At 33.8% G+C, this 26,150-nt stretch overlaps 2 protein-coding genes across 2 annotated transcripts; both read left to right on the plus strand.

The window, feature by feature from the left end:
• Nucleotides 1-2,379: 2,379 nt before the first annotated feature.
• LOC131928477 (zinc finger protein 28) lies at nt 2,380-9,237 on the plus strand. Its single transcript, XM_059284541.1, has 2 exons — nt 2,380-2,447; nt 6,777-9,237. The coding sequence occupies exon 2, from the start codon at nt 6,799-6,801 to the stop codon at nt 8,032-8,034; it is 1,236 nt and encodes a 411-aa protein (XP_059140524.1). The 5' UTR covers nt 2,380-2,447; nt 6,777-6,798; the 3' UTR covers nt 8,035-9,237.
• Nucleotides 9,238-13,165: 3,928 nt separating this feature from the next.
• On the plus strand, nt 13,166-16,866 carry LOC131928482 (zinc finger protein OZF). The gene is made up of 2 exons (XM_059284544.1): nt 13,166-13,218; nt 15,032-16,866. Exon 2 carries the CDS (start codon nt 15,197-15,199, stop codon nt 16,796-16,798), a length of 1,602 nt encoding a protein of 533 aa, XP_059140527.1. The 5' UTR covers nt 13,166-13,218; nt 15,032-15,196; the 3' UTR covers nt 16,799-16,866.
• The last annotated feature ends 9,284 nt before the right edge of the window (nt 16,867-26,150 follow it).

A 26,150-nucleotide genomic window follows, 5' to 3' on the forward strand; every position in this document is an offset into this window, starting at 1 on the left:
TTTGGAACAAAATGTATCCACTTAAAATATAATCCTCGACTTATAACACCAAGGCCTGAAGCTCAGATCCCAATCTCAAGTCAGAACGCCGCCCCTGAGTCCACTCAGCTCTTGGGTACCCTAACCACGTTAAGAAAATTAAACTATCCTTTCATATGCCGAAGTCACAGAAACAGGTAAACTCTACTTCACTTGCCCCATGGACCTTCAGGTTCGCAGAATGGAGAAAATGTTCCATGATGGAATACAGCCGCTGTACCATGCAACCTCCTGGATACCCAGAGCTATTCACAAATCCTGGTATTAATTGCTGCACTGGTGTAGAAAAGAATGAATGCAAAAAGTTTTCTTACGTTCTCTACTTGTAGACTGGTTTATCTGGTACTCTCGATGCTTATGCTTGCATAGACTGAATTGGATCATTGTTTATTCCTCTCACATTTTTGGTCTAAGAAATGAGTTTCTTATAAAAATAATTTTAGATTATAATAGGCCCACATTTCTATAAAATATTATGCTTACAATAACTAAATTGTATTCTTTTCAAACACTACGGTAAGCCTATGTCTTTGCTGGAAATACAACGTGCATCTTGTATACAGCAAAGAAAACATCAAAGACCACAACCTGATATTGTTTACTTTACATAAAAGGTCGGAAAAGAATTTCTATGTTTAATGTTCCGTATCAAACTTGCAGACTTCCACAAATCAACCGCTCTTTTCATCAAACTGCAGAACATTTCATACAATCCATTTTCTTTTATCGTATTTCTCTTAGTGGTTTTATTTTGTGTAGCATACTAAGATCGATTGCTTTGAGGTGTTGTTCAGAAACAATTTATTGTTCTGTGGTAGATTGTGAATAAATGTGACATTTAGCGTTCTTTTGGAGAGAAAAAATGATGTATGTCTTATATTGGATTATGACTCTATTTTACATGCGTCAAATCACTTACGCCGAATGAACAGCGTACTTTGTATGAAGATTGATTTTTCCGTTTATTTGTGTTTAAATGTGTATTTAAACAAAAGTAATACATCTGTCATTGTGTGTTTCTTTAACATGAAATCAACAAACTGCTCATTAGAAACCATCATAAAATGTCAACAACACTGACAATTGGATCAGCCTTTTCAGAGACGGTGAGAACTATTTAGAGAGAAAGAGAGAGAGGTTAGAATAGAAAGAGTGAGAGTGAGAGAGAAAATGGATGAAGAGAGGTAAAGAAAATCGGAATAAATTAATTTGGGAGCAATGGAAGAGATAAAATAAAGAAGAGAAAGAGACGTGGAATATAATAACGAGGTGAAAGCCAGAGGTATAACTCTGTCAACATAGAGTATTTTGATCAATTCCTATTACAATTTATTAAAACCCTTTTCTAAAACGCGAAATAACGGCTAAAACTCGTTTTCTAACATTGCTTTTTTATAATGCAAAAAATTGACGTCACACAATCTGAACCCCCCCCCCTCCCACTCATCACACACCGTCACAAAATTACGGACCCCCGCCCCCTTTACGAGTGTGACGTCATTTATGGACGGCCCCTAATCATTTTATTATTAAGACTCAGAAGCCTTTCTACCATTGATCAATTTTGATCAATCACTCAAGGGTACTACAACATCTGCCCACTATACTAATTTAGTCTTGGAAAAGCAGGGAATTTTCTGGTAAAAAAATGTAGGAACCCTGGTTATGAGCAATTGAAATCAACCCGTGTAGGCGGCCAGCCTCCTCCCAACATAGCTTCTTTTTAAAAACAATGTTTAGTTGTTGTTTTTTTTTTCAGAATAAACGAATGTGATCTTTAGCCTATCAATGTCAATTTCAGTTAAAAAACTGAAATTGACTTGGATAGACTAAAGATCACAATTGTTTCTAGAATATGTTGTTTCCTTTACTAACTAGACCTCTAGTTTAGATTTTTTTTTTTGTAGTCGTGAGGAGGCTAAAAAATGTCATGTTTTGCCTACTCACGAGCACCTGTAGTAGACCATAATATAATAATATACTAATTATTTTTTTTAATAGTTATCTCCCTTCTTTTATTTCAATCATTGTATTATTTTTTGAATTGTTTAACAATTATCTACAGAAACAGCAACCTACATACACATTGTTTATAATAAAATATTATTTATTTAATTGAGCTAAAACACCGCAAAAATATAACATGATCGTAACGAGAAATTATACTGTATAGCTCGTGAAGAGGCCCGGGTCGACTGTTTCAGGTGTATATATTTTAAAAGTTATAATGCGAATGGACAAAAAGTGAATATATATTTATATTCTCCTTTGGCTGGAGAGTATTTTTATTCTTTGGTTTTCAGTTTTCATTCTATGTCAAATACTATTTGAAATAGAATCTAGTAACAAAAATAGGTGCCTTAAAGTTTTAAAGTCTCAAACTAGGCCTACACTGTCAAACAGGAAAGGTGTGTTCTTTTCAGTGGAAGAAGTGGTTTGTTTCGAGAAAAAAAAACTTCTTTTTGTCAAAGACACGCGAGTGGTGGTAAATTGCTTAATTTCGAAAAGTCTGAAAAATATCACGATGAAATCAATGCAGAGGCATAGCGAGGGCGGGGCGGGTGGTGCAGAGAGCACCGGGTGACACCGTTTAGGGAGGTGACACCAAGGCAAAAAAAAGAAAATGTACCGAAGAAAAATGCTTTTTTCCGGTTCCATTTTAATGATTAGGCCTAATCAAAGTTAAATAGCCTTTTAAGTTCAAATCGATAATTATTAAATGAGGGGGGAGGGGGCACCATGACAAAGTCTACATCCAACTGTATTATTAACAAACTATAGTTAAACATCGTAATATAAAGTCGGCAATGATTAAAATTTGGTAAATTGTAACTTTTGGCTCTTCCGCCTCAAAAGGTTGCTGATCCCTGGGTTAGGGTAATCTCAACTAATTTTAATTTTTATGGTTAGAAATTCAAATTAGGATTAGGCATATGGTAGGACTAGGGTTCGCATTGACATTAGTCATTAGCCAGCAATGTGTATTTAGTTAACTACCAGTAAGAGTAACCTGACACCCCTTTTTTAAAGAAGATTCAATTATCAGACACTGGTATAAAAATCCGCCTGAAAACGAATTAAGAAAAACTGTAACCAATTAGTCTGTTGTAGGCTGCACAAACGTCAAATAAAATTTTAACTATTAAAGATATCTTGCTCAACATTAGTCAAGATGTGGCCAACATAAGCTATAGAAGGCATACAAATTGATTTTTAAGTGCCAACTTTAATGCAAGAAAGATGTACAGCTGTATGCCAACTGTAAACTATTTGATTTACATGCATGAACATTTTTGGGATTGTGGTTAATTGTGTACCTTAATAAATAGTAATTAGGCGGAAACCGTTTTGGTATAGAAAAATATAGCGGTGACAATGGAGCGACCTCCTTAATTATTTTATGCAATTTTCAGTTATGATGCCTCATGTATAAGTTTAAATACTTAATATATCTTTCTCAAACTAAGCTTCCATAATGAGGGTGAATATAAACAATGAAATCAAAAGTAAGACTACCCAAAAGGCACAATTAAATTTTTAAAAATGTCATAAAAAAACCTTTTAATAACAAGCTTTTATGTAATAATGCACTAATCAGGGAGAAAATGAATTATAGACTACTATTTAAATAACTATAAAGAAAAGTGTGAATCACTTAGTATCTATTGGATACCTTTCCTAGTATTTAGGAAGAGACCCACACTTTTCTTTATAGTTATTTAAATAGTAGTCTATAATTTATTTTCTCCTTTTTAGTGCATTATTACATAGAAGCTTGTTATAAAAACGTTTTTTATGACATCTTTTTTTAGTACTTTACATGTTTTATTTACAGTAGAGTTATATGACTAAAAACCATTGCACACCTATTGAATGTGATGATGCGTGTCTAATTGCGCGGAATAGTTTGATGAGACAGCCTACTAATTTGGACAAAATTTTAATAATTTCTTAAATTAATCAGGCAACCAATAGACAGGGTTCATGCTCAAAAGTTCAAATAAAATTCCAGGAATTTTCAAGGAGTTTTAAAAAAATTCTAGCAGATTTTAAAAACAAAAAAGAAACCCAATTTGTACATTTTAAAAAAAAGCGTACTTAATAATACATTTAATTAGCTATGCCAATGCACAAATTTAATTTCAGTAAAAGTAAAACAATATATTAGTTACATATTAGGATAGAGGCTATCAATCTGTCTACAGACCAGTTTGAATTTTCAAAATCTGACCATAAACAAAAAAGTTATGATTTTTTTTTTTTTTGTCATTAAAAAAATAGCAGTTTTTTCAGACAACCGGGATAGACCCTGAAAGAGGATAGATACTGGGAGGGTATGGACCAAATTTTAAAGAGTTTTTCACTATATAAAAGAGGTATAAATGAAAGCAGACTTCACCAATTAATATCGTTTCGTGATATTTTATTGGTTTTTAGATGCCAAATCTAATGATGCTAGGCTAGTCGACCAACCCGATGAACGTGTCAGACGAATATTATGTAATTTCAGAGACAAAAGTCTGGCAAGATTTCTTGTTCTATGCCCAAGGATTAGTAAAGTAACATCAACTCCACAAAGTGAAGGGGGAAAAGAGGTGGGGTATGAAACCACCACGAGCTGCTCGGGTACCGTACGGGTGTTACACAACATCAAAGGCGACAATCGTCGGCTTGTCGCGTCACGGAGTAGTGGGGGCGGGTTGAGGCTATGGATGTTACGTTGGGTGTTACATACCGTGTAGGATGGTCAGTGTCTTCCCCCACCCACCCCAGCCCATTTTGGTCGATTTGGCAAGCTAGTATTAAGCGTATTAATAATTTTTTGGTCAACCGAAAAAAAGAGCCACTGGAAAAATTTATTTTCTATGTATACAATAATGAAACGTTACGCGAATCAGCATTGTTTGATCGGGTCGCAGCTATCCGGGTTAATTTCTAAAGAAGATTAATTCTAACGATTAGTCCTGAGCCGTAAATACTACTACAACTTTTTTTTTGCCGTTTCAATAGTTTAAGACAAAGTTATGAAACATGCCTGTCTACTTTAAAAATCCAATAGCCGACAAGTCAAACACGGGAACACATGTAGGCCTATCTATCTTTAGAAATTGTTTATAGTATTATCCAATCGGGTCAATCGCCTAGCGTCACGTGACCACACACTCGGCTGTGCCACACGATGTGTAGATCACGGCAGTGCGATTCAGTCGGACGACGGCCGATGCGCTTATTTTTATTTTCGTCCCATTTAAAAACTACTATTCAATTATTGGCGGAACAAAATCAAATAATTTCGGTCGGGTTTTGCGCCGCGGGTTAATGAAATTTCATGAAAATTTCAGTAGAATTCCAGGAGGTTTTTATATTTTTTTAAATTCCAGGAGAATTCCAGGAGGTTTTTACGTCTTTTAAGATTCCAGGAGTTTTCCAGGACCTCCTGGAATTTCAGGAGGCCGCACGAACCCTGAATAGAGTCAACTTGAATGTCAAGTTGCATTGTCTTCATGTCTTGACCTACGTACCAACTACAAACCTGCAATTTCGCTCTGGCATTTTGATCTAGACAGACTGATGACAAGGGAAGTGAGTTAAATAAAAGCTTGTAAAAAGGGTTAGATCTAAACATTTTGATAAAAATATTAAATAAATAGTTTGATAATAAGTTTTAGAGTTTTTAAATTTGTATAGATGAAAAATAGAAGGGAATTTCTTGTAATAGCAGGGAATTTAGTACGTATAGATTAATCATTTTAGCATAAATAGCTTATCACTTATATTAACTTTTTGTCATAAGTCTATTACCCGAAACAAAAAAAACAAGTCAATGTTGGCCTATCTTCATCACCAAAGTAAAAAACTATCTGGCAAATGAACTGAATTCAAATTTAAATTTGTAGTTTATTTTAAAATATTTATTATGTGCCGAAGCTTCACGGAAGTATAATAATAACAGCAGTTTTCACAAAATTAAACTATTTTATTACGTAATTTAACCTACTCTATTGCAAAATATATCAAATATAAGTTAATATAATTCATGGTTATAGTCTATTAATATACAATTATATATTTTGTGTGTCTAGGCAAGTACAATATTAAAAAAAGCCCAATTCAAAAATCTTATCCCAGTGTTTTTATATTTATCAAAGCAAATGTTTAATTTGTGCTATTAGCCTATTAAATGTAACGAGCCGGCCCGCGGCATAACATACGCCGCTATTTAGTTGTTGTTTTTTCTACTTTTCAGTAATTCATAATTTGTGAATTCGACAGTACCAACACTAACACTGAAAATATTTCTTTAAAACACTATAAGTAGCTCGTTAAGGACCATAAACCCCCCCCCCCCCCCCCGTTTAAAATCGTTTCAAACTAAATTATCTGCCCCTAATACCCGTCACTAAACCCGACTCCACGAAGGTAAGCATAGCGTGAACCACAGCTCACTAAGACCATTTAGGGGTGGGGATGGTAGTAAGCGCGTTTACAGCTTTTTTTCTAGCGTCTCCCAAAAAGAATTGTATATATAGATTATTAGTTTTTTATGTTTGTTTCTTAACAGATTTCTAACTGGAGCATCTTTGAACATTAACTCTGTATTCAATTTAAAAAAAATTTATCAGTTTCTACAGTTAGCTCTGTAAAGCGTCCAAGTGCATTTGGATAGTTCATGACAAATTATTATTTTTTTCTGCTTTTACTTTTTGACTTGAAATTCTTTTTTTTTTTTATTGTAGCTGACTATCTACACTTACAAGAATGGAAGAAGGAAAAAACATTCCATTATGGTTTGAAAATAAATCACATGAGGAAATCAATTCAAATAGCTTTAATTTGGTGGAAATAAAGCCGAATATATCATTTCCAAAATTTGTGGATATGAAAGCAGTTTCAACATTTTCAACTTTTGTGGACATGAAACAAGATGTTTCAACTTCTGTGGACATGAAACCAGGTGTTTCAACTTTTGTGGACATAAAACCAGGTGTTTCAACTTCTGTGGACATGAAACCAGGTGTTTCCACTTCTGTGGACATAAAACCAGGTGTTTCCACTTTTGTGGACATAAAACCAGGTGTTTCAACTATTGACGACATGAAGTTAGGTGTTTCAACTATTGACGACATGAAACCAGGTGTTTCCACTTCTGTGGACATAAAACCAGGTGTTTCCACTTTTGTGGACATAAAACCAGGTGTTTCAACTATTGACGACATGAAGTTAGGTGTTTCAACTATTGACGACATGAAACCAGGTGTTTCCACTTTTGTAAATACAGATAGTGATAAACCAGATGGTTCAATAGGACAGCTAAGCAATTCAATAGATTCATCTATTTGTAGTGAAAAAGTAACTCTTATAAAATCAGAGATTTACAGTGATTTAGAGGAATTAAAATTAATGCATATAAAGTCTTTAGAAGTATTAAATTTAAATAACAGAAGTTGTTCTGAAGTTAAACAGCATAAATGTAATATTTGTCATAAAAACTTTTCCAAAAAAAAATATTTATCTCGGCATCAAATAATTAATTCTGTAATAGCAAAACATAAAAGTTGTCATTCTGTAGTTGAGAAACATGAATGTGATATTTGCCATAAAAAATATTCTTGGAAATCTGGTTTAAATCAGCATAAAAAAGTTCATTCTGGAATAAAGGAGTATGAGTGTGATATTTGTCATAAAAATTTCTTTCTGAAAGCTGCTTTATCTGAGCATAAAATTATTCATTCTCAAATTAAGGAGTATGAGTGTGATATTTGTCATAAAATGTTTAGTAGCAGGCGTTATTTAAACAAACATAAAATTTTTCATTCTGGAGTCAAAGAACATGAGTGTGATATTTGTCATAAAAAATTTTCTCGGAAAAACGACTTATCTAGGCATAAAGTTGTTCATTCTGGTATTAAGGAGTATGAATGTGACATTTGTCATAAAATGTATTATCAAAAGAGTTATTTAAACAGACATAAAATTATTCATTCAGGAACATAGTGATATTTGTCATCTCACATTTTCTCTAAAGTCTCATTTGACATAAAATTATTCATTCTGGAGAAAAACCATATAAATGTAACATGTTTTTTTTTAAGTTTTCTGTAAAGTTTTATGTGATTCAACATTAAAATATTCACTTTGGGGAAAAAGAATCATAACAAAATCCATTCTCCATTTAAAGTTTTGTCAGTAGTATAATTTAACACACCATATAAATGTTAACTCTTGCAAAATTACTGGCATGGTTTATTACAAATATTTATCAACTGCACTGTTTAAAGTGAATGTAAGCACCATAGCGCTCATTGGATAACCTGGGGCGCCAAATGGCACCCTTCTGTAGCACCGCCTGTGCAAAATTGAAATTTTTTTTTCTCAGAAACCTCCTCAGGAGTATTCTCAACAATTTCCCAAAGTTTCATGGCGATTGGTTAAAAGTTGTAGTAATGCATAAAAGACAAATAAAGTCTGAACAAATATATTTGGAGGGTTTTATCAAGCTTTACTAATGCTATGTTCTTAAATGCGTGAATTTGTTTTCTAAAATAGAGTTATTTACATGTAGACAATGCCTGGGCTTGGAACATATTTATCGGGACACTACAGTGTAAGTAAATCACTCACCCTTATATCACTATTAAACACTCACCGGGGAGCCGGGGCGTTTCGGGTCATGAAATAGATGGAGTTTTAACACTGAATATAGTAGTACCCCTTACCCGCTATGCAGAACGCCCGATAAACTGATGGTAAAATAGCCACTCTGGATGTCTGGACGTCAAATCATGTATTGACAAAAATCGCACCCTCCAGGGTGCCACCCATAAGAAACTTAATTTTTATTTTTTCTTCTCTAGAGTATTTTCATCTACTCCCCAAAGTTTCATGGCACTAAAGATGAACATTGTCAAACCACATCCATAAATAGAGAAAATTCGCACCCTCCCGGGGCGCTGCCCTTGCGAAATAAAAAAAAAATATATTTTTTTTGCAGAAACCTCTCCTGGAGTGTTCTCATTAATTTCCCAAAGTTTCATGACGGACGGATGAACTGTGTCAAACTGCAATCGACTTTTAATTTTATATTCTGTATATAGAATAAAAATCTAATGGCGCCCTGCGGGGATGCCACCCCTGCGAATTTGAAATTTCTTTTTTTGTAGTAACCTCCCCAGAAGTATTCTCAACAGGTTCCCAAAGTTTCAGACAAACATTGCTTTATATATATATATATATATATATATATATATATATATATATATATATATATATATATATATATATATATATATATATATATATATAAAAGATAGATGAGCTTCATTAAGCTGTTAGTTATATTAAAAAATGGTGTGAGAGTGCTGTATTACGACACATTTCTGTGTAAAGCGTAGTAAATCTAGTCTGAAAAATTTCATAAATTTTTTATCATGGTCATGTCACATCACTGGTTTTGTTAATGAACCCATTATTTTTATGTTTCAAGTGACAACTTGTTGTTTTTTTTCCACATTGATCTGCATGCCATATGCAGCTAATATTTTGTCAATGCTTTTTACTAAGTTTAGTAGTTCTTTTTCCTGCCATGCTGTCAATATCATCAACAAGACACAAGTAAACAATGTGGGCAGTCTATTTATAGCTTTTTAAAGCATGTTATGTTTTTTTCCTCAAGAAGATATTGAAGAGGGTAGTAAACATCAGACATTCTTGCCTCATCCTACCTGCGGTTTTAAACTATTTTCCTGTATTATTGTTGTAGTAAACTGTGCTTGTTGTCTGGTCATATTCATTTTGATTTACTTAAGTTTGATGTATTTCTTTATAGTGGCCCAAAGTACAATAATGATTTTATTACACTTAAAAATAAACAAAAAGATTGATTAGAAATTTTAGAGTTTTCACACATTATTACAACCATCACTTCCAAACAAGTCTAGAACATTCTATAGTGCTAAGCTGATAAGTGTTAATGTATAGTTAATTTACTGAAGTTTAATATCAAATATTTTATTGTTCATTTTCCAGTGTATTTCATTTAGTCTCTTTACCATTGTAAAAAAATTGTATTCTCAGTTGATCATTGATTGGTTGTGTTCAGTTACAGTGTTTATGTTTAATAATTGAGCCAAGCATTCCTATGCACTTTGATCTGTATTTAGAATTAGATTTATTCATAATGTAATATACCACTAAAATTAGCACAATACAAAAAACGTAGAAAATAGCTTAAATATTTGTTAATACAGAGATGCTTATAGTCTTAGCATATCACACATTTTAATTACATCTGTCATTTACAGTTAATATTCTACTGTGATGTGCACCCCTACATTCACATACAGTTAAAAAAAATATGAAGTTATATGTAACCCATACAACACATTTTAAAAAATTCAAATGTTGACACTTGTGTTCATATAAATTTAGGATCTTTATCTAAATTCCAAAAAAAAAAGTCTGTTTTGATATTTATTACACTCACAAGGTAAGAAAATATTTCTAAAAACAGCAGAACATAAGTTGTATTTAAATTTAAAAACTGTTTTTATCAAAGCATAAGTTAGATAGGCTTAAGAAAAATTCATTATGAAAAAAAAAACATGAATGTAATATTTGTCATTAAAAGTTTTCTCAGGGAAGAAATCTAAAAAGCCATAAAAGATGCACTATTCATACCCAAACGTGAAATTGATTCCCTTCAAGTTTTGTGTCTACATATCTATGCGAAAATAGATTGTCCACACTTCTCCAATTTAAAAAAAAAAAAAGAAATATTAATTAATAATAATTAACTGTTGAGAATGAAATAATGAAATGCGGTTGGCATTAACAAAAACTCATCCGTGAATTTTGAGGCTAGATTTTACTCCTCGTTTTAAAACAGTTATCAAGAAAATCTTATTTTAGTGCTTATTATTAATTTCCTTACTAATTTCGTCTTTTTAATTCTATGGGGGTCGCGGCTCACTTACTTATAATAAAAGAAGGTCGTCACTTGTAAAAGTTTGGGAACCACTGCCTAGATCTAGATATAATAATAAAATACAAAATATATTATAGATCTAGAATCTAGGCCAGAAATTAATTTTATTTAACTTCTTAACTCTGCCACAGCGTCTTTTTAAAACGTTTAGTTTTATCCCAGAAAAAAATGAACTAAAATCGAATGGGATAGGCCAAAGAACATAGATCTATATGTTTATAAAAAAAATACTATTTACTAAATACATTGGGTGGGGGGGGGGGGTATTCGTAAAGAGGCTGAAAATGTTCGTGTTTTACCAGTAGCGGGGGGGGGGGGGGGGACACATGTCCCCGGGCACCGACCTTAGGGGGCGCCAAAATGGGTTGGAAAAATAAATTGAAAGGTTGAGGGGGGGGGGGGTGCAAATCAAAATCTCGAGGGGGGGGGGGTGCAAATCGAAATCTCTAGGGGGGAGGGTGCAAATCGAAAAGTTTGTCCCCGGGCGCCGGGAAGGGTCGCTACGCCTCTGTGTTTTACCTGGTCACGATCACCCGATCACCTATAGTAAACTATAACACAGTAATTATTCTAGCATTTTATTGGGAAGAGTTATCTCCATTTTTTTTTTATTCCCATTGGGTCGTCCATATATGACGTCACACTCATAGGGGGGAGGGGGGTCCGTAAGTTTGTGACGGTGTGTGATGAGGGGGGGGGGGGAGATCAGATCGTGCGACGTCACACTTTTGCATTATAAAAAAGCAATGTTAGTAAACGAATTTTAGGCGTTTTAGAAAACTGTTTTAATATGAATTTATTAAAATACTCTATTTTGACAGAGTTCAGACAAAATTTTGGAAAAATATCGATGTCTTAAGAAAAATTCAACTGCAATTTTGAGTAGGGGGGGGGTCTGGCTTTTTGTGATGATGTGTGACGGAGGGGAGGAGGGAGGTAAAAATCATCCAAAAAGCGTGACGTCATTTATGGCTGACCCCCATAGCCTAAATTATATTATTTTTTTGCATTTAAAAAAAATTACGCACCGAAACACAAAACTACACAAGCAAAATATTCATATTAGTCTACAAGATAATTTATTTAACTGAGCTAAAAAAAACAGCAAAAATATGATATAATCAGGGGCGGAACTACCATACCGCCAGACCCCGCAATGGGGGGGGGGGGGGGAAGGCCGCTTTTGTATTCCAAAATTACGTTTTCGTTCACCTTAATAATTGTTTTGTAAAAAAAAATAACTACTACAGGAGTAATGTTCTACAGTAGCTTACCACGCTGTTGCGTAATAGAGAAAAAAAATCTACATATGCTTTAGTGTGCAAGATAAACAACCATTCAAACCACTTCCATGACTTATTTCCCTCTTGTTAAATACTCATATATATATATATATATATATATATATATATATATATATATATATATATATATATATATATATATATATATATATAATATATATATAATATATATATATATATTTATATAGGGGCCTCAAAAAATATTTTGCGGGGTGGCCCTTTTTTTCTATTTTTCTAGTTCCGCCACTGGATATAATCTATATATATATAATTCTCTTCTGGGAGCCGCTAGAAAACAAGCTGCAAACGCGCCTAGAAAACAAGCTGTAAACGCGCTCCCTACCTCCCCACCCCAACATGGTTTTAGTGAGCTGTGTTCACTCTAAATGTTTACAAGCAGAGCCAACGATTTTAAACGTGGGGGGGGGGGGGGGGGGGGAGGAAGGGGGGGGGGGGGTTATGGTCCTTAACGAGCTACTGATAGTGTTTTAAAGAAATATTTTCAGTGGCAGCGTTGGTACTGTCGAATTCACAAATTATGAATTACTGAAAAGTAGAAAAAACAACTAAATAGCGGCGTATGTTATGCCGCGGGCCGGCTCGTTATATTATAATAGACTCTAATTGTAAGTAGGAAAGACCGATCGCAAGGAGGAAAAACCGGCAAATTTGTGTTCGCGACCAGGACCATAGGGTCGTCGGTTTCAGGGGGGGGGGGGGGGGGGGGCATATATTCAAAAGTTATAATGCGAATGGGGAAAAAGTGAATACACATTTTTATTCTTCTTTGGATGGAGAGTATTTCTATGCTTTGTTTTTCATTGGGAATAAGTATCGAAATTAGGTGTCTCGAAAGGAGTCATCGTTTCTGGCTAAGGGGGTTCTGGACTGGTAATGTTACTCTCTAGATCTATATTACTCTAGATCTATAATAATTTTACCAAAAAATCTTTAACAAGATGGCAGCTAAAATAAATTAGATTAGTTGCATCTGATGAAAACATCGCTAATCATTAGGGCCTAATGATTAGGCGTATTTATTAGGCTACTGAACAGTTTTAATTAATTTTAATACGATAATAATTAATAATATAAATACTATAATAGGCCTATAGGTGGTATAGTTAAATAATAGTTATTAAAGTCTTAAATATAGGGCCTAATAAAATAATAATAATTAGGCCTAATTATTAATTTAATGTCGTCTAACCCCAAACTAGTTATTACTAGTTAATGCTGTGTGTGTACTGGGGGGTGTACATAGGCCCTACAGTGCCCTACACATTAAATGATACCAGTCATCACTAGGCCCAAGTGGCGAAGTGAGGTGGGGGGTGCGGACTGCACTGGGTGAAACCATATAGGGTAGGGGGTGACACCAAGGCAAAAAATAGCAAAATATATGGAGAAAAATGATGATTCCACTTCATTAAGTGATTAATTCGAGTGTTAAATATTCTTTTAACTTTTAAGAGGAGCAAATTGAAAGTTTGAGGGGGGGGGGGGGGTGCAAATTGAAAGTTTGTCCCCAGGAAGGGTCACTACGCCACTGGGGGTGACACCATTAAGTGCTGCACCGGGTGACGCCCGTCCTCGCTACGTGGACCTCTCCACAATTGATACAATTGCAGGTCTTCATAGGGCCTACACAGTGTTACATAAGAATATTCAAGAAAGTTTAGGGGAGATCACTCCCAGTTTATTTCACATTGTCATTACTAGCCTATGCTGATTTTACGTACCCAAAACCAGATTACCTCAAGTCTAGGCACATATACTGTATATATTTATAGCATATTTTGGGTATATTTATAGCATATTTTCAAATTAAACTGATAGGCCCTAATTAAATTATCATTTTTTTCCCATTTGTGCCTAAGGCACATGCAGCAAATGAAGTAGAGTTTATCAGTTTCAATGTCCTTGACACACAAGTAGATAGTGTGGTCAACACTATGCCCAGCTTACATTATTTCTCTTTTGGGGTCAGCATGATAAGGTCAGTAAAGCTCCAGGTAGCTAAACAGAAAAGTCCCAAGTTCAAACCCTTGGGCATATGAGGCTTGATAGCTGTGGACATCTAGGAGAGAAAACTCCAAAATCATACAACTGCTGCATTGTGGTTTATTATTGAATTGTAAAAGGCTATGGAAGCAAATCCAAAAAGAAAAGCAGGCTCAAATCAGTGTCAATGGCTTGTATGGCACATAACAGGTTGACACATAATACTTAATTATGTTGGAGGAAATAGCTTCCAATATTATAATTAAGAATGAAGAAGAAAAATAAGATATCTATGATTTGAGTTCACAATTGAAAAGTGTAAATGCATAAAAATAATCTTAAGTATTTTGTTTTAATTCACTCTTTTTGCTTTTTAAAGATTTCGACATTAAAAACTTAACATTGTTTATTAGTAGGCCTAGTTATTCATACATTTTTAAATTTTAAATGCCTTTGGTAAGTTCAATGCAACATTAGCACAACTCACAAATGCTTTTGCAGTACACAACTTATATATCAACCCACATTTTTAATTTAAACTGTGGCAATGTATTAATTGTAATTATGAGTCTTAAATAATAGTTTTTAAACTGAAGGCTCAATAAAGCTGGTGTGGATATTTATTTATTTTTTACTTATAACAAATAATTTATTTAAATTTCTTTGCTGTTTCTTTCAAATTTCTCTTTTTTGGTTTTAGCTATCTATCCAAACCAAAGAATAATGGAAGAGGGGAAAAAATGATGCACTATTGTTTGATCATAAATCAAATCACGAAATCAATTCAGATGTTTCAAATTACAAAGTTGTGAAGCCAAATGAGGACATAAAACCAGATGAATCAACATTTATTACTTCTGAGGACATGAAACCAGATGAATCAACATTTATAACTTCTGAGGACATGAAACCAGATGAATCAACATTTATAACTTCTGAGGACATGAAACCAGATGTACCAACATTGTCACTAGATGGTACAAAAGAATCAAAAATAGATTCAACAGATTTATCTACTATTTGTGGTGAAAAAGTACCTGTTTTGAATTCACTGATTGATAATGATTTGAAAGAGTTGAAAATGTTATATACAAAATCTTTACACAATAAACTTCATTTTAAAGATAAGAAAGAATGCAATATCTGTCAAAGGAAATTTTCTTTTTATTATTTATCAGAACATAAAGCTGCTGTTCATTCTGGAATCAAAGAACATGAATGTGGTATTTGTCATAAAAACTTTTCCAATAGGAGTGGCTTATCTAAACATAAAAATATTCATAATGGAGTGAAACCATATCAATGTAATATTTGTCACAATAAGTTTTCTGATAAGTATTGTTTATCTGAGCATTTAAATATTCACTCAAGGGAAAAGATATATGAATGTGAAGTTTGTCACAAATTGTTTTTTAGGAAGAATTCTTTAAGTGCTCATAAAAAAATTCATTCTGAAGAAAAACCACATGAATGTAATATTTGTCATAAAAATTTTTCCATCATGTCTTCTTTGTCCAAGCATAAAAATTATCATAATGATGCACAGAAATATAAATGTGATTTATGTCAAAAGAAGTTTTCAAGTAAGTCTGTAATATCTCAACATTTAACTATTCACTGTGGTGAAAGGAATTTTGAATGCAGTATTTGTCACAAATTTTTTTTTCATAGGAGTTATTTGTCTACTCATAAAAGAATTCATTCAGAAAAAAAACCTTTTGAATGTAACATTTGCCATAAGCAGTTTTCTTTTAAGTCTTGTTTAACTCAGCATAAAATTAATCACTGTGGAGGACAGCCTTATGAATGTGATTTATGTCATAAAAAGTTTTCTAAGAAGTATTGTCTATCTCAGCATTTAAATCTTCACTCTGGCGAAAGGATATATGAATGCTCAAACTGTCACAAATTATTTTTACTATATACTGATTTTTATAGACATAAAAAACGTCACACTGTGAAAAAAATGTATGAATGTGTTATTTGCTGTGAAAAGTTTTCTTTTCAGTCTGCTTTATTTCAGCATAAAATAATTCATTGCGGAGGAAATCAATATGATTGTGAATTATGTCATGAAAAGTTTTCTAATGATTTTGATTTATCTAAGCATTTAAATTTTCACCTTCTCGAGAGGAAATATGAATGTGATGTTTGTCATAAATCATTTTTTCAGAAGATTGATTTACGCAGACATTGCAAAACTCATGCAGAAGAAAAACGTTTTGAATGTAACATTTGTCATAAAAAATTTTCTTTGAAAAAATATCTATCAAGACATCAAAAAACTCCTCATGAATTTAAGGAGTATGAGTGTGACATCTGTCAAGAAAAGTTTTATTTTAAGTCTCATTTATATCAGCATAAACTAATTCATTCTGGGAAACAGATATATGAATGTGATTTATGTCGTAAGAAATTTTCTAGAAAGAGTTGTTTAAATACTCATTTAAAAATGCATTTATTGTGAAAGTCAGCATATTTGTGATGCTTGACCAATATATTTATCAGGAAGCTTATTTATGTTAAGCTTTTTTTTTTTTTAAATTACCTATCTTTGCAAAATAGTTAACTAATTTTGTTGATAAACAACATAAGTAGATTTTATGTCCTAATGTAAAACCAAATGAAGTGTTATACATCCACTAACAAAATAGAATTTCTTTAAAGTGATAAAGATAATTGAATGTTTGGTTATAATGTTTTAGAAGACTACTGTGAAAGTAATTAACTCTGTTCTAACCCAGGGTTTAAATATAAACCAGGTATAGCAAGTGACCTATTTTAGGAAGACATAATAAGCTTATTGATTTCTAGACGTATCAAGAATGCATTACAGATGTAGGGTTAGAGCTTTCTGTAGATCTAAGTAGCAATGATAATATGTTCCTGTATAATTGATTTTGATTAATTTAAGTTAAAGTTAATATTGCTTGTGTTAAACTGTTTTTCCTTTTAACTCTTTTACAATTGTTGATATTATTCATTGTAATATTCTTGAGTAAGAATGCAATGTAATTATTTATTATATTTTGTTTAAGTTTAAGGTTAACTTAATGAGCTTAGCATTTTTACACACTTTAAGCTGTGTCAAAAATGTGAATGGAAAACTTTTGTTTTGTATTTATTTTTGTACTTATTTAAATATGCAGTAGAAGATTAATTATAAAACAAATGTAGGTGCATCACTGTGTTTTGCATATGTTTTTTTGCCATAGGCTTTCCTTGGTTGGCTTCTCAGTCGGCTTTGTCTGTCGCTATTGTTTGTTGTCGATGTTTTGTGTTACTGACAGCTTTTGTACCATGTCGGCTTTCTGTTTAAGTTTAATGCTATGCTTTGTTATGTAATAAGCGTGATAAATCTGGGCAGTTCTGGTGGTTGAACTACTGTTGCGATCAGTTGAGGGCATCAAGTCGCATTAACTACGTCATATTGCCATTTCCCGCTAATTTAAAGTTAGTATTTTAAAAACACGATGAAAACCGAGAAGGTTGGAACATTCACTTTAATTCTATCAAATATTATCTGTATAACCTATGTACTACGTACTAAATATTTTACGTGTGCGTTAAATATAATATATTACTATTTTATTATATATTACTATATGTATACAACCTCTGCTCATATATCTATATGGTTTACATTATATTTAATTAATCGTAAGTTGATTTGCACTTCATGAATATTTAATACATAGAAGTATTAACAAATTCTATGCAAATACTTATTTGTAACTTTTTTTCCTGTGACTTTGTTCTGTTTTTTTTTTCTGTGTCTTTTTTCCTACAACTGTCAAAAATAGGTCACGTTTATAATAAACACTTAATTTAGAATGTGGTGTATCACTGAAAATCAGTGTTGTGCGCCCCCCCCCCCCCCCCATAGACCCCAAAAATGACAACTATTTTTATGTTAAGTTACAGCTGTAAGTGGCGGTGGACCTATGGCACTATCATTGAATGCTTATAAAAAAATGCTTAGGATCACAGCCTTTACAACAACCCTCTCATTCCCGTCCCATCTATTAATTACCCTGTGTCAACAATCAATTCAAAATGAAGAGATAAATGTTTCTGGGAGGATAAGATTTCCAGGTGGAAATAAAGCGTTATTTTTAACACTAAAGTAAAATTGAATATATCTTTCTGACTCTTAGAAAGTCATTGGTAGAGATTTTTGCCTAGAACTTTAGTTGATTAGCCAATCATCCTGGATGAGGTTAGGATCCAATGGCGTATAAGACATCATGAGTACAAGTGTGTTATGTCATAAAAGTTCTGTTTGAATTGTTTTTATCTAAGCACAAAATAATTCATTCTGGAAGACAGCTGAATGAAGGTTTTCTACAAAGTCTTATATATCTCAGTATTTAACTACTCACTCTGGGAAAAGGAACTTCGAATGTGATATTTGTCACAAATTGTGTTTACACAAGATTCATTTATAATAATATAGACTAAACATTCAACCTGGAGACAAACTGAAAGTAATATTAGTCACAGAAAGCTTTCTCTGTAGTTTGAATCATATAAATATAAAAAGTTATCCTTAGGTAAAATTAGCATTGCTATGATGCCTGTTTTCCGCATTTTTTGGGTAACTTTTATATATTAAATATTTAAATTATTAGATTCTTTTTTAATTCCAAATTTTTTGGAAATGGTAAATTACTTAAGGCCTATCTATATATATAATTCTCTTCTTGGATACCCTAGAAAACACCAAGCTGTAAGCGTGCCTTGCAGTCCCCTCTTCCCCTCTAGGCATATCCCTACCACCACCACCACCCCCACATGGTCTGGTGAGCTGTGGTTCACGCTAAATGTTTACAATCGTGGAGCCGGGTTCAGTGACGCCTATTAGGGGAAGATAATTTAGTTTGGAACGATTTTAAACTTAGGGTAGGTAACTAAGAGGAGGCTACTTTCACGGGGGAGGGAGGGGGTAGGGTTATCGTCCTTAACGAGCTACTGATTGTGTTTTGAAGCAAATATTTTCATTGACAGCAGCGGTACTGTCGAATTCACAAATTATGAATTACGGAAAAGTAGAAAATAAAACAACTAAATAGCGGCGTATGATACGCCGCGGGTCGGCTCGTATATATAAATTTACCAATATGTATATACATATATATTTATATATATATATATATATATATATATATATATATATGAATACTTATATACATGGTTGGTTTCTGCCATTTTGTATTTGTGGGTAATTGTTTTTTTTAATTTATTTATAATAGATTTAATTGTGTAATTTTACATTTTCTAATTCCTTCAAATTTATCTCTTTTGTAAATATAATTATTCCAATGAATATTCTATATCTAAAAAGCTCAATATCAGTTATTTTAATGTTGTTTGTATGGTTTTAAAATGGTAAATTTTAAAGATTTGAATAAAAAGTCTGTATATGCATATAAAGTGGAGTTTGTTTCTGCCTTCATGAGTACGAACGGTGACGTGCAAATATTTTGGAAACTTCTTGTATTGGTAAAGGGTGGCCTGTGGAGTGAAAAATATGGGAAACCGGTAGGTCTACGTATTATAAGGACAAAGCTCTACAGAAAATATCAATGGTGTGTGTTGTTTTTGTTGTTGTTTTTCTGTGTGCATTTATTTATTTATTTATTTATTTTGTCTACAAGTGAGCCCTTCATTTTGTTCAAATTAAATTTAGATTTACAGTTTGAATATTCTTGTATTTGAGGAGTTAAGTCATTTCTTGTGAGTTACTGTTACGACCCTTGAGTTACAAATATCATAGTTATGTCCCTTGAATGTGTAGTCTATGAGTTTACGTTCTAGTTTGTTAATTTGAGACGTGGTGGTTAGAGACTGTTCTCTGCATGCCTAATAAAGTGATTAAAAAAAAAAAAACTTCTACTGGTGTAAGTACAACGAGTTGAGAGATGTAAAAGTGAGTAGGTCCATAGGCCTATCTACATACTATACATACTAGACTTTCTTAGAAAGAAAAGCAAGAATGTAATAATAATGTCATAGAAATTTTTCTTTATATTATTTAACACCCCTCCCACGATAAACGTAGGTGGAAAGGGGGGGGGGGGCAAAAGCATGACAGAAACCCAAGTGTCTTGCGGCTGGTAACAAAGTTAAAATATATGTTCTATTCCTGTATTCTCTAATTGTAGAGACTTTCTTGGTACAGTTTCATCTCGGTTGCAGCTGTTGACCAAAGTTGCTGGGAATAGCATTGTTGACGTTTTAGAGGAAGTGGCGAGTTCAAGAAGAGACCGTGGTATACGGCAAGTATTGTGCAAAGTTTCTTCCCCGAAAGAAATGAAATTTATATAGAAAATATACACTTTTATCAGTGTCCGCCCCACCCCCGAAGAAAGTCTACCGCCCCCCCCCCCCAACAATGTCAAGTGCCCCGCCCCCCCCCCCCCCCCCGGAGAAAAAAGTCTAGAAGAAACACTGGTCTTGTGATAAGGTATTGACAAAATTAAATACGGATCTCAAGTCCATACCAATCAAAGGTTAAAATGATAACTTATTAATTTTAATTAGTGATGATGACTTAAAAACGCCCTTTTATTTGGGGTTGTTTTTTTTGTAGCTGATTGTGAAGTTTGTAGCTGTTTCCTCACCTGTATTTTGTGTTAGGAAAGGTATATATATATCTCACGAGTATAACAACTATTGTTAGAGAGACTCTTCTCCGCGGTTAGTTACCCGAATGAGCGATTGTTTAACAATCAATAGCTTATACCAACGGTATTGATTTTGGCTATAGTTAGATTTGATCAATCCAAACAAACGAGAATGTCATTGCTATTTTATTGTGGGTTCTATCAAAACGTTTTTAAATTCATACAATCAAAACAAGCCTTTGTAGTTAAAGCGGTTGAGCCTGCTATTGAGTTAAAGTAAAATTATTGTTTCGTTTTCTGTGTCGACCAATCATTTGAAATGCGGTAGAGTGAGCTACAATGGTTGCAAAGAGAGTTGAAATAATTGGGTGGAAAGCTGTTTGATATTAAGTTGTTTCAGCTGAATAGAGACCAGTATTTGAATACAGTGATGTAACTGTTGTGTAAAGTAAAAGTAAAGAAAACTTTTGAACATAAAATGTTTAGTTCAAAGCCCAGACCTAATGTGAGTCAGGCAGAGGCGTAGCGAGGGGGGCAGGGGGGGGGGGACATATGTCCCCGGGCGCCGAAATTAGGGGGGGGGGGGCGCCAAAATGGGTTGGAAAAACAAACAGAAAGTTTGAGGGGGTGCAAATCGAAAGTTTTGTCCCCGGGCGCCGGGAAGGGTCGCTACTCCTCTGGAGTCAGGTACTATTCAGACTACGGACTCGAACTCGGTACTTTCAGGTTAGCGGTCGAGCAAAACTATTGTTTATAAAGCCCTATTCTTATTTTATTAATCGTAAAATAACAGTGGGACGGGATTGCTGATTATTGAATCAAACACAATTATCAATCTTAACCTGCTTGTACATATAATATGTTTAAAATAGTTCTCGTCAAATTTTGCTGAGCCCTTCAAAAATACTTTTAAACAATAATAAATAAGTATAATATTTTGAGTTAGAGTGTATGTCATGGCAGATAATATTGAGGAAGTAGCGATTGATTGGGCACACATTGGGAAAGCACACGTTAATTTTACTTGTCAGGCGCTTGCGTGGAACCCCCAAAGAAGGTGAAATGAAGAGCACCTAAAACTGATCTGGAAGTGGTGTCTTCTCAAAAATCTAAAGACCACAGAGACGTCTTCTGGTCCGGTAAATTTACAGCCGGGGACTGGACAACGTAGAAGATAGTGCCTGAGAACCAGTGGCGGAACTAGAAAAAATGGGCCACCCCGAAAAATTTTTTTTTGGGCCCCCCATATATGTATATATATATATATATATATATATATATATATATATATATATATATATATATATATATATATATATATATATATATATATATATATATATACACAATACGAACATAGGATACTCATTTCTGGCCTGATCGGGTTTTGAAAAAAAAAATTCAATTAAATCTAATCACAACAACATGTCATGTGTATCAGTGGCGGAACTAGAAAAAACAACCTTCTGATTTAGGGGAGGGGGGGATTAACAAAAAGCCAGACCCTCACACACCCCAACCTCAATGACTATTAATAATGTTCAATTAATTCTAAACGTTCTAATAAATTTCTAAATAATTATATAAAAAATAATCTTACGCCTTGATCTATGTACGTCAGCATCGCCCATTGTAAAACTTACTCAGGGGAGATAAGTTGAAGTATAGGCCTTAAAAGTTTACTATATTTCTTGTAAAATCAAAAACAAGTAAACGTATATAAAACTGAAGTTTCTAGTATATATAATTTTTTTAAAATTATTTGTTTTGTGAATTAGATGTGCCTAATACTATGAAAGTAAATTAATATGTGTTGACTAGATCTAGTGCTGTCTAGTGTCTGACAAAATGTGCTGAAGTGGTGAATCGTACGGTTAGGAAGTAGTTCATAAACGATACATTTATCTCCTCGATACTTGTGAGGTTGAGAAAGAGGGATGGGATAGGGGTCGGCTCGGGAAAAAAACTTGAAAGAGACAACAAAACGCCTTGATCTATGTACGTCAGCATCGCCCATTGTAAAACTTACTCAGGGGAGATAAGTTGAAGTATAGGCCTTAAAAGTTTACTATATTTCTTGTAAAATCAAAAACAAGTAAACGTATATAAAACTGAAGTTTCTAGTATTATATTATTTTTTAAAAATTATTTGTACAATACAAGATAGTACAGGATACAAATTCAACCACTATCACAAACACCTATTAACATTGAAAAATGTACAATGGATTTCGGGTCCCTTATCAATGCCGCAAATAAGAACCGCGCATCATGAAAGCCCACTTCATGTGTAGCGGCTTTTCGTGCTATGGACTTTGTTGTTTTTTTAAAAAGAATTTTGCCGGCGACAGCGTGTGTTTGATTGTAGGGAAATAGAACTCGGCCTTGACGATGGTTAAAAAATACAACTATAAATAACTGTTTTAAATATGTAAAAAAAATTGTCGACAATTTTTTAACCCCCTTTTTGGTCCCCATCCCCTGCCCCATCCGCCACAGTACACTTTGGAGGATCGGTCAAACAGTTACGTGTCCTCTTTTTAGCTATCAAAGGGAGGGGGGGGGGCAACGAGTCAAAGAAGTCATTCAAAATTTGAAGATATGCCTATATTTTACACTGTAGTTTGTGTAATGGATTTTATCTTTTGTGGAAGAGCGTGGTATAGTGACTGTAGAATAAAAATAATCGTACCGCAGCTACAGTGTTTTTCTTTTACAAACCAAATATTAAGGCAAAAATTAAATTCAAAAATTTAAAAAAAATTAATTTTGGTCAGCCGTGGGCCCCTAAACGGCCTGCCCCGCCCCCCCCCCCCCCTTCCCGCGCATTGCGGGGTCTGGCGGGACTGTAGTTCCGCCCCTGTTCATCAGGTAAATGAACAACTACTGACTAGTGTCTTTAATAAAATGTGCAGAACTGGTCAGTTTACAGTTCATGGACGGTTCGTTAATCTATGCATTACATCTTATTGTAAGAGTAAGGGTGTGGTGAGGGGTAGAGGTGAGGGGTAGGGGGCAGGGGGGGGGGAGAGTTGGGAAGGGAAGCGGACAAGAAAGCGCCGATAAACATCTACATCAATAGTGCCGACTTTTTCCGATCGTCTAGAAGACCAGGATAGTCGCCTCGCCGCAACATTTCCCCAGCCCGATTTCAAAGCGTGCCGGCACAGTCAAATTTCAGATGCTTCGTCTTTGTAGTTGTCTATATGTCTGGCGGTCTTTCGAGTTATAGTCTGTGCATTTTTCTCAAAGACGTTTGCCGACTATCGTGTTTGTTTGTAACTGTAGAAGAAAGATAACTCGGCCTCCACCTATTTTTTTTTGTTAATTTTTTTAAAAATAATTTAGCCAGGATTTTTGGGCCCCCAATTGGTCTGCCCCCCCCCCCCCCCCCCCCCCGCATTGCGGGGTCTGGCGGCACTGTAGTTCCGCCCCTGCTGAGAACCTACACTCCACAAGGAGTAAAGAGGAATTTTTTCATTCATTCAAGTGTAATATTTATAAAAAGTAATAAAACTCAATAACGAAAAAAAAATTACAAACTGAATGGAACGGTGTTAGATTAGACAATTAGTATTTTGTAGCAATGTATTATTGATGTAAATGCAAAACACATTTTTCATCTGTGAAGAATAAAAATTAGCGACAATCTGGTTTATAAATTTTTTTTTACTTGCACGTAGATCCATTAACCGCCCGGTTCGAAATGGCACTTTACCTTACTTACACACACTTAAACACACACATTTACACACACACACACACACATATATATATATATATATATATATATATATATATATATATATATATATATATATATATATATATATATATATATATATATATATATATATCAAGACAGACAGAATGGATTAGCTGAGTTAAGTATATATATATATATATATATATATATATATATATATATATATATATATATATATATATATATATATATATATATATATATATATATATATATATATATATATATATATATATCGGAATGGCTGATGCGATTATACACTACGTTGATTCTTCTTTGTGTTTATCTAAATTGATTTGGTTGGCCTCCTTACTTGTCCAAAAAGGTTAAATGAAACAAGTCGATACAGGATGTATTAGGTTTTTTTTTAGCAAGCCGAATACTTCATACAGGTAAGCGTATTATTTGTATTTGTAGAAACCTGCGTCTACACTTTAGTCATGTTTGTTTTACTGTATATTTTACTTGAAATAACCGAAATAATAAATACTCTTGTGTTGTGTACAGTAACAAAAAATTCATAAAAAAACGTTTAATAACAAGCTTTTATGTAATAATGTACTAAAAAGTAGAAAATAAACAATACACATTTCTAAATAAATAACTAGAAAGAAAAGCATGGGTCACTTTTGTATCTATCTAGGTATTTCAACATGAAACTAAGACAATACATCCATATGGTGCGGCGTATGAAACAACTCAAGCCTATATTATTAATTGCCCTCGTGTGTTTTGGGCTGCTGCTGTTCTTGTGTTCATTCATAACACAGAGTAAGTAATTAGACTCTATACAAATCGTGTTTATTCTGACATTATTTTAGTTAATTTTTCAAGTTTATGCCAAGTCAGATGCGAACTATTAATTTCTTGTTTAACATTCTTTAAAATATATATTTTACATGTAGATAAAAATATTTATATTTGAAATGGATAATTATTATAAAACGAGAAAAATGGCCCGTTGAGGAAGGATACAACGGGCGCTAGGTTGATAGTGCTGTCTATTTTCTCGGTACTTTAATTTATACAAAATATAGTCATAGGCATATCCCTAAACCATGCACCTAATCTCATTCATGACAAAAGTCGCATTTAGAGTTTCTTTCAGGCAACTCTACTTGGGAGGAGGGGGCTTCGCCCCCCCCCCCCCCACACACACACTCCAAAACATGTCTACCGTCCCATTCAACGAAATATAATTATATACTTTTTCCAGTGTCCGCCCCCTCCCAGAAAATTCTACCCCCGCCCCCGAAAATTTCAAGTACCCCCACCCCTCTCCGGGGAGGAAAAAGTCTGAAAGAAACACTGGTCGTATTTGTAGACCATACAAACTAAAGCAGGGGTCTCCGAACTACGGCCCGCAGGCCGGATGCGGCCCGCGAGGTCCTCTCGTCCAGCCCGCGGCGATCTTTTTGTCCACGAAA

This window comes from Physella acuta, unplaced genomic scaffold (genome assembly GCF_028476545.2).
Source record: "Physella acuta isolate Inbredline_101_S28 unplaced genomic scaffold, ASM2847654v3 ptg001507l, whole genome shotgun sequence".
In the NCBI taxonomy this organism is placed as follows: Eukaryota; Metazoa; Mollusca; class Gastropoda; family Physidae; genus Physella; species Physella acuta.

What these genes read in the sequence shown, in the direction of transcription:
- LOC131928482 (XM_059284544.1), top strand. Translation starts at nt 15,197, where the DNA reads ATGAAACCAGATGAATCAACATTTATAACTTCTGAGGACATGAAACCA.
- LOC131928477 (XM_059284541.1), top strand. Translation starts at nt 6,799, where the DNA reads ATGGAAGAAGGAAAAAACATTCCATTATGGTTTGAAAATAAATCACAT.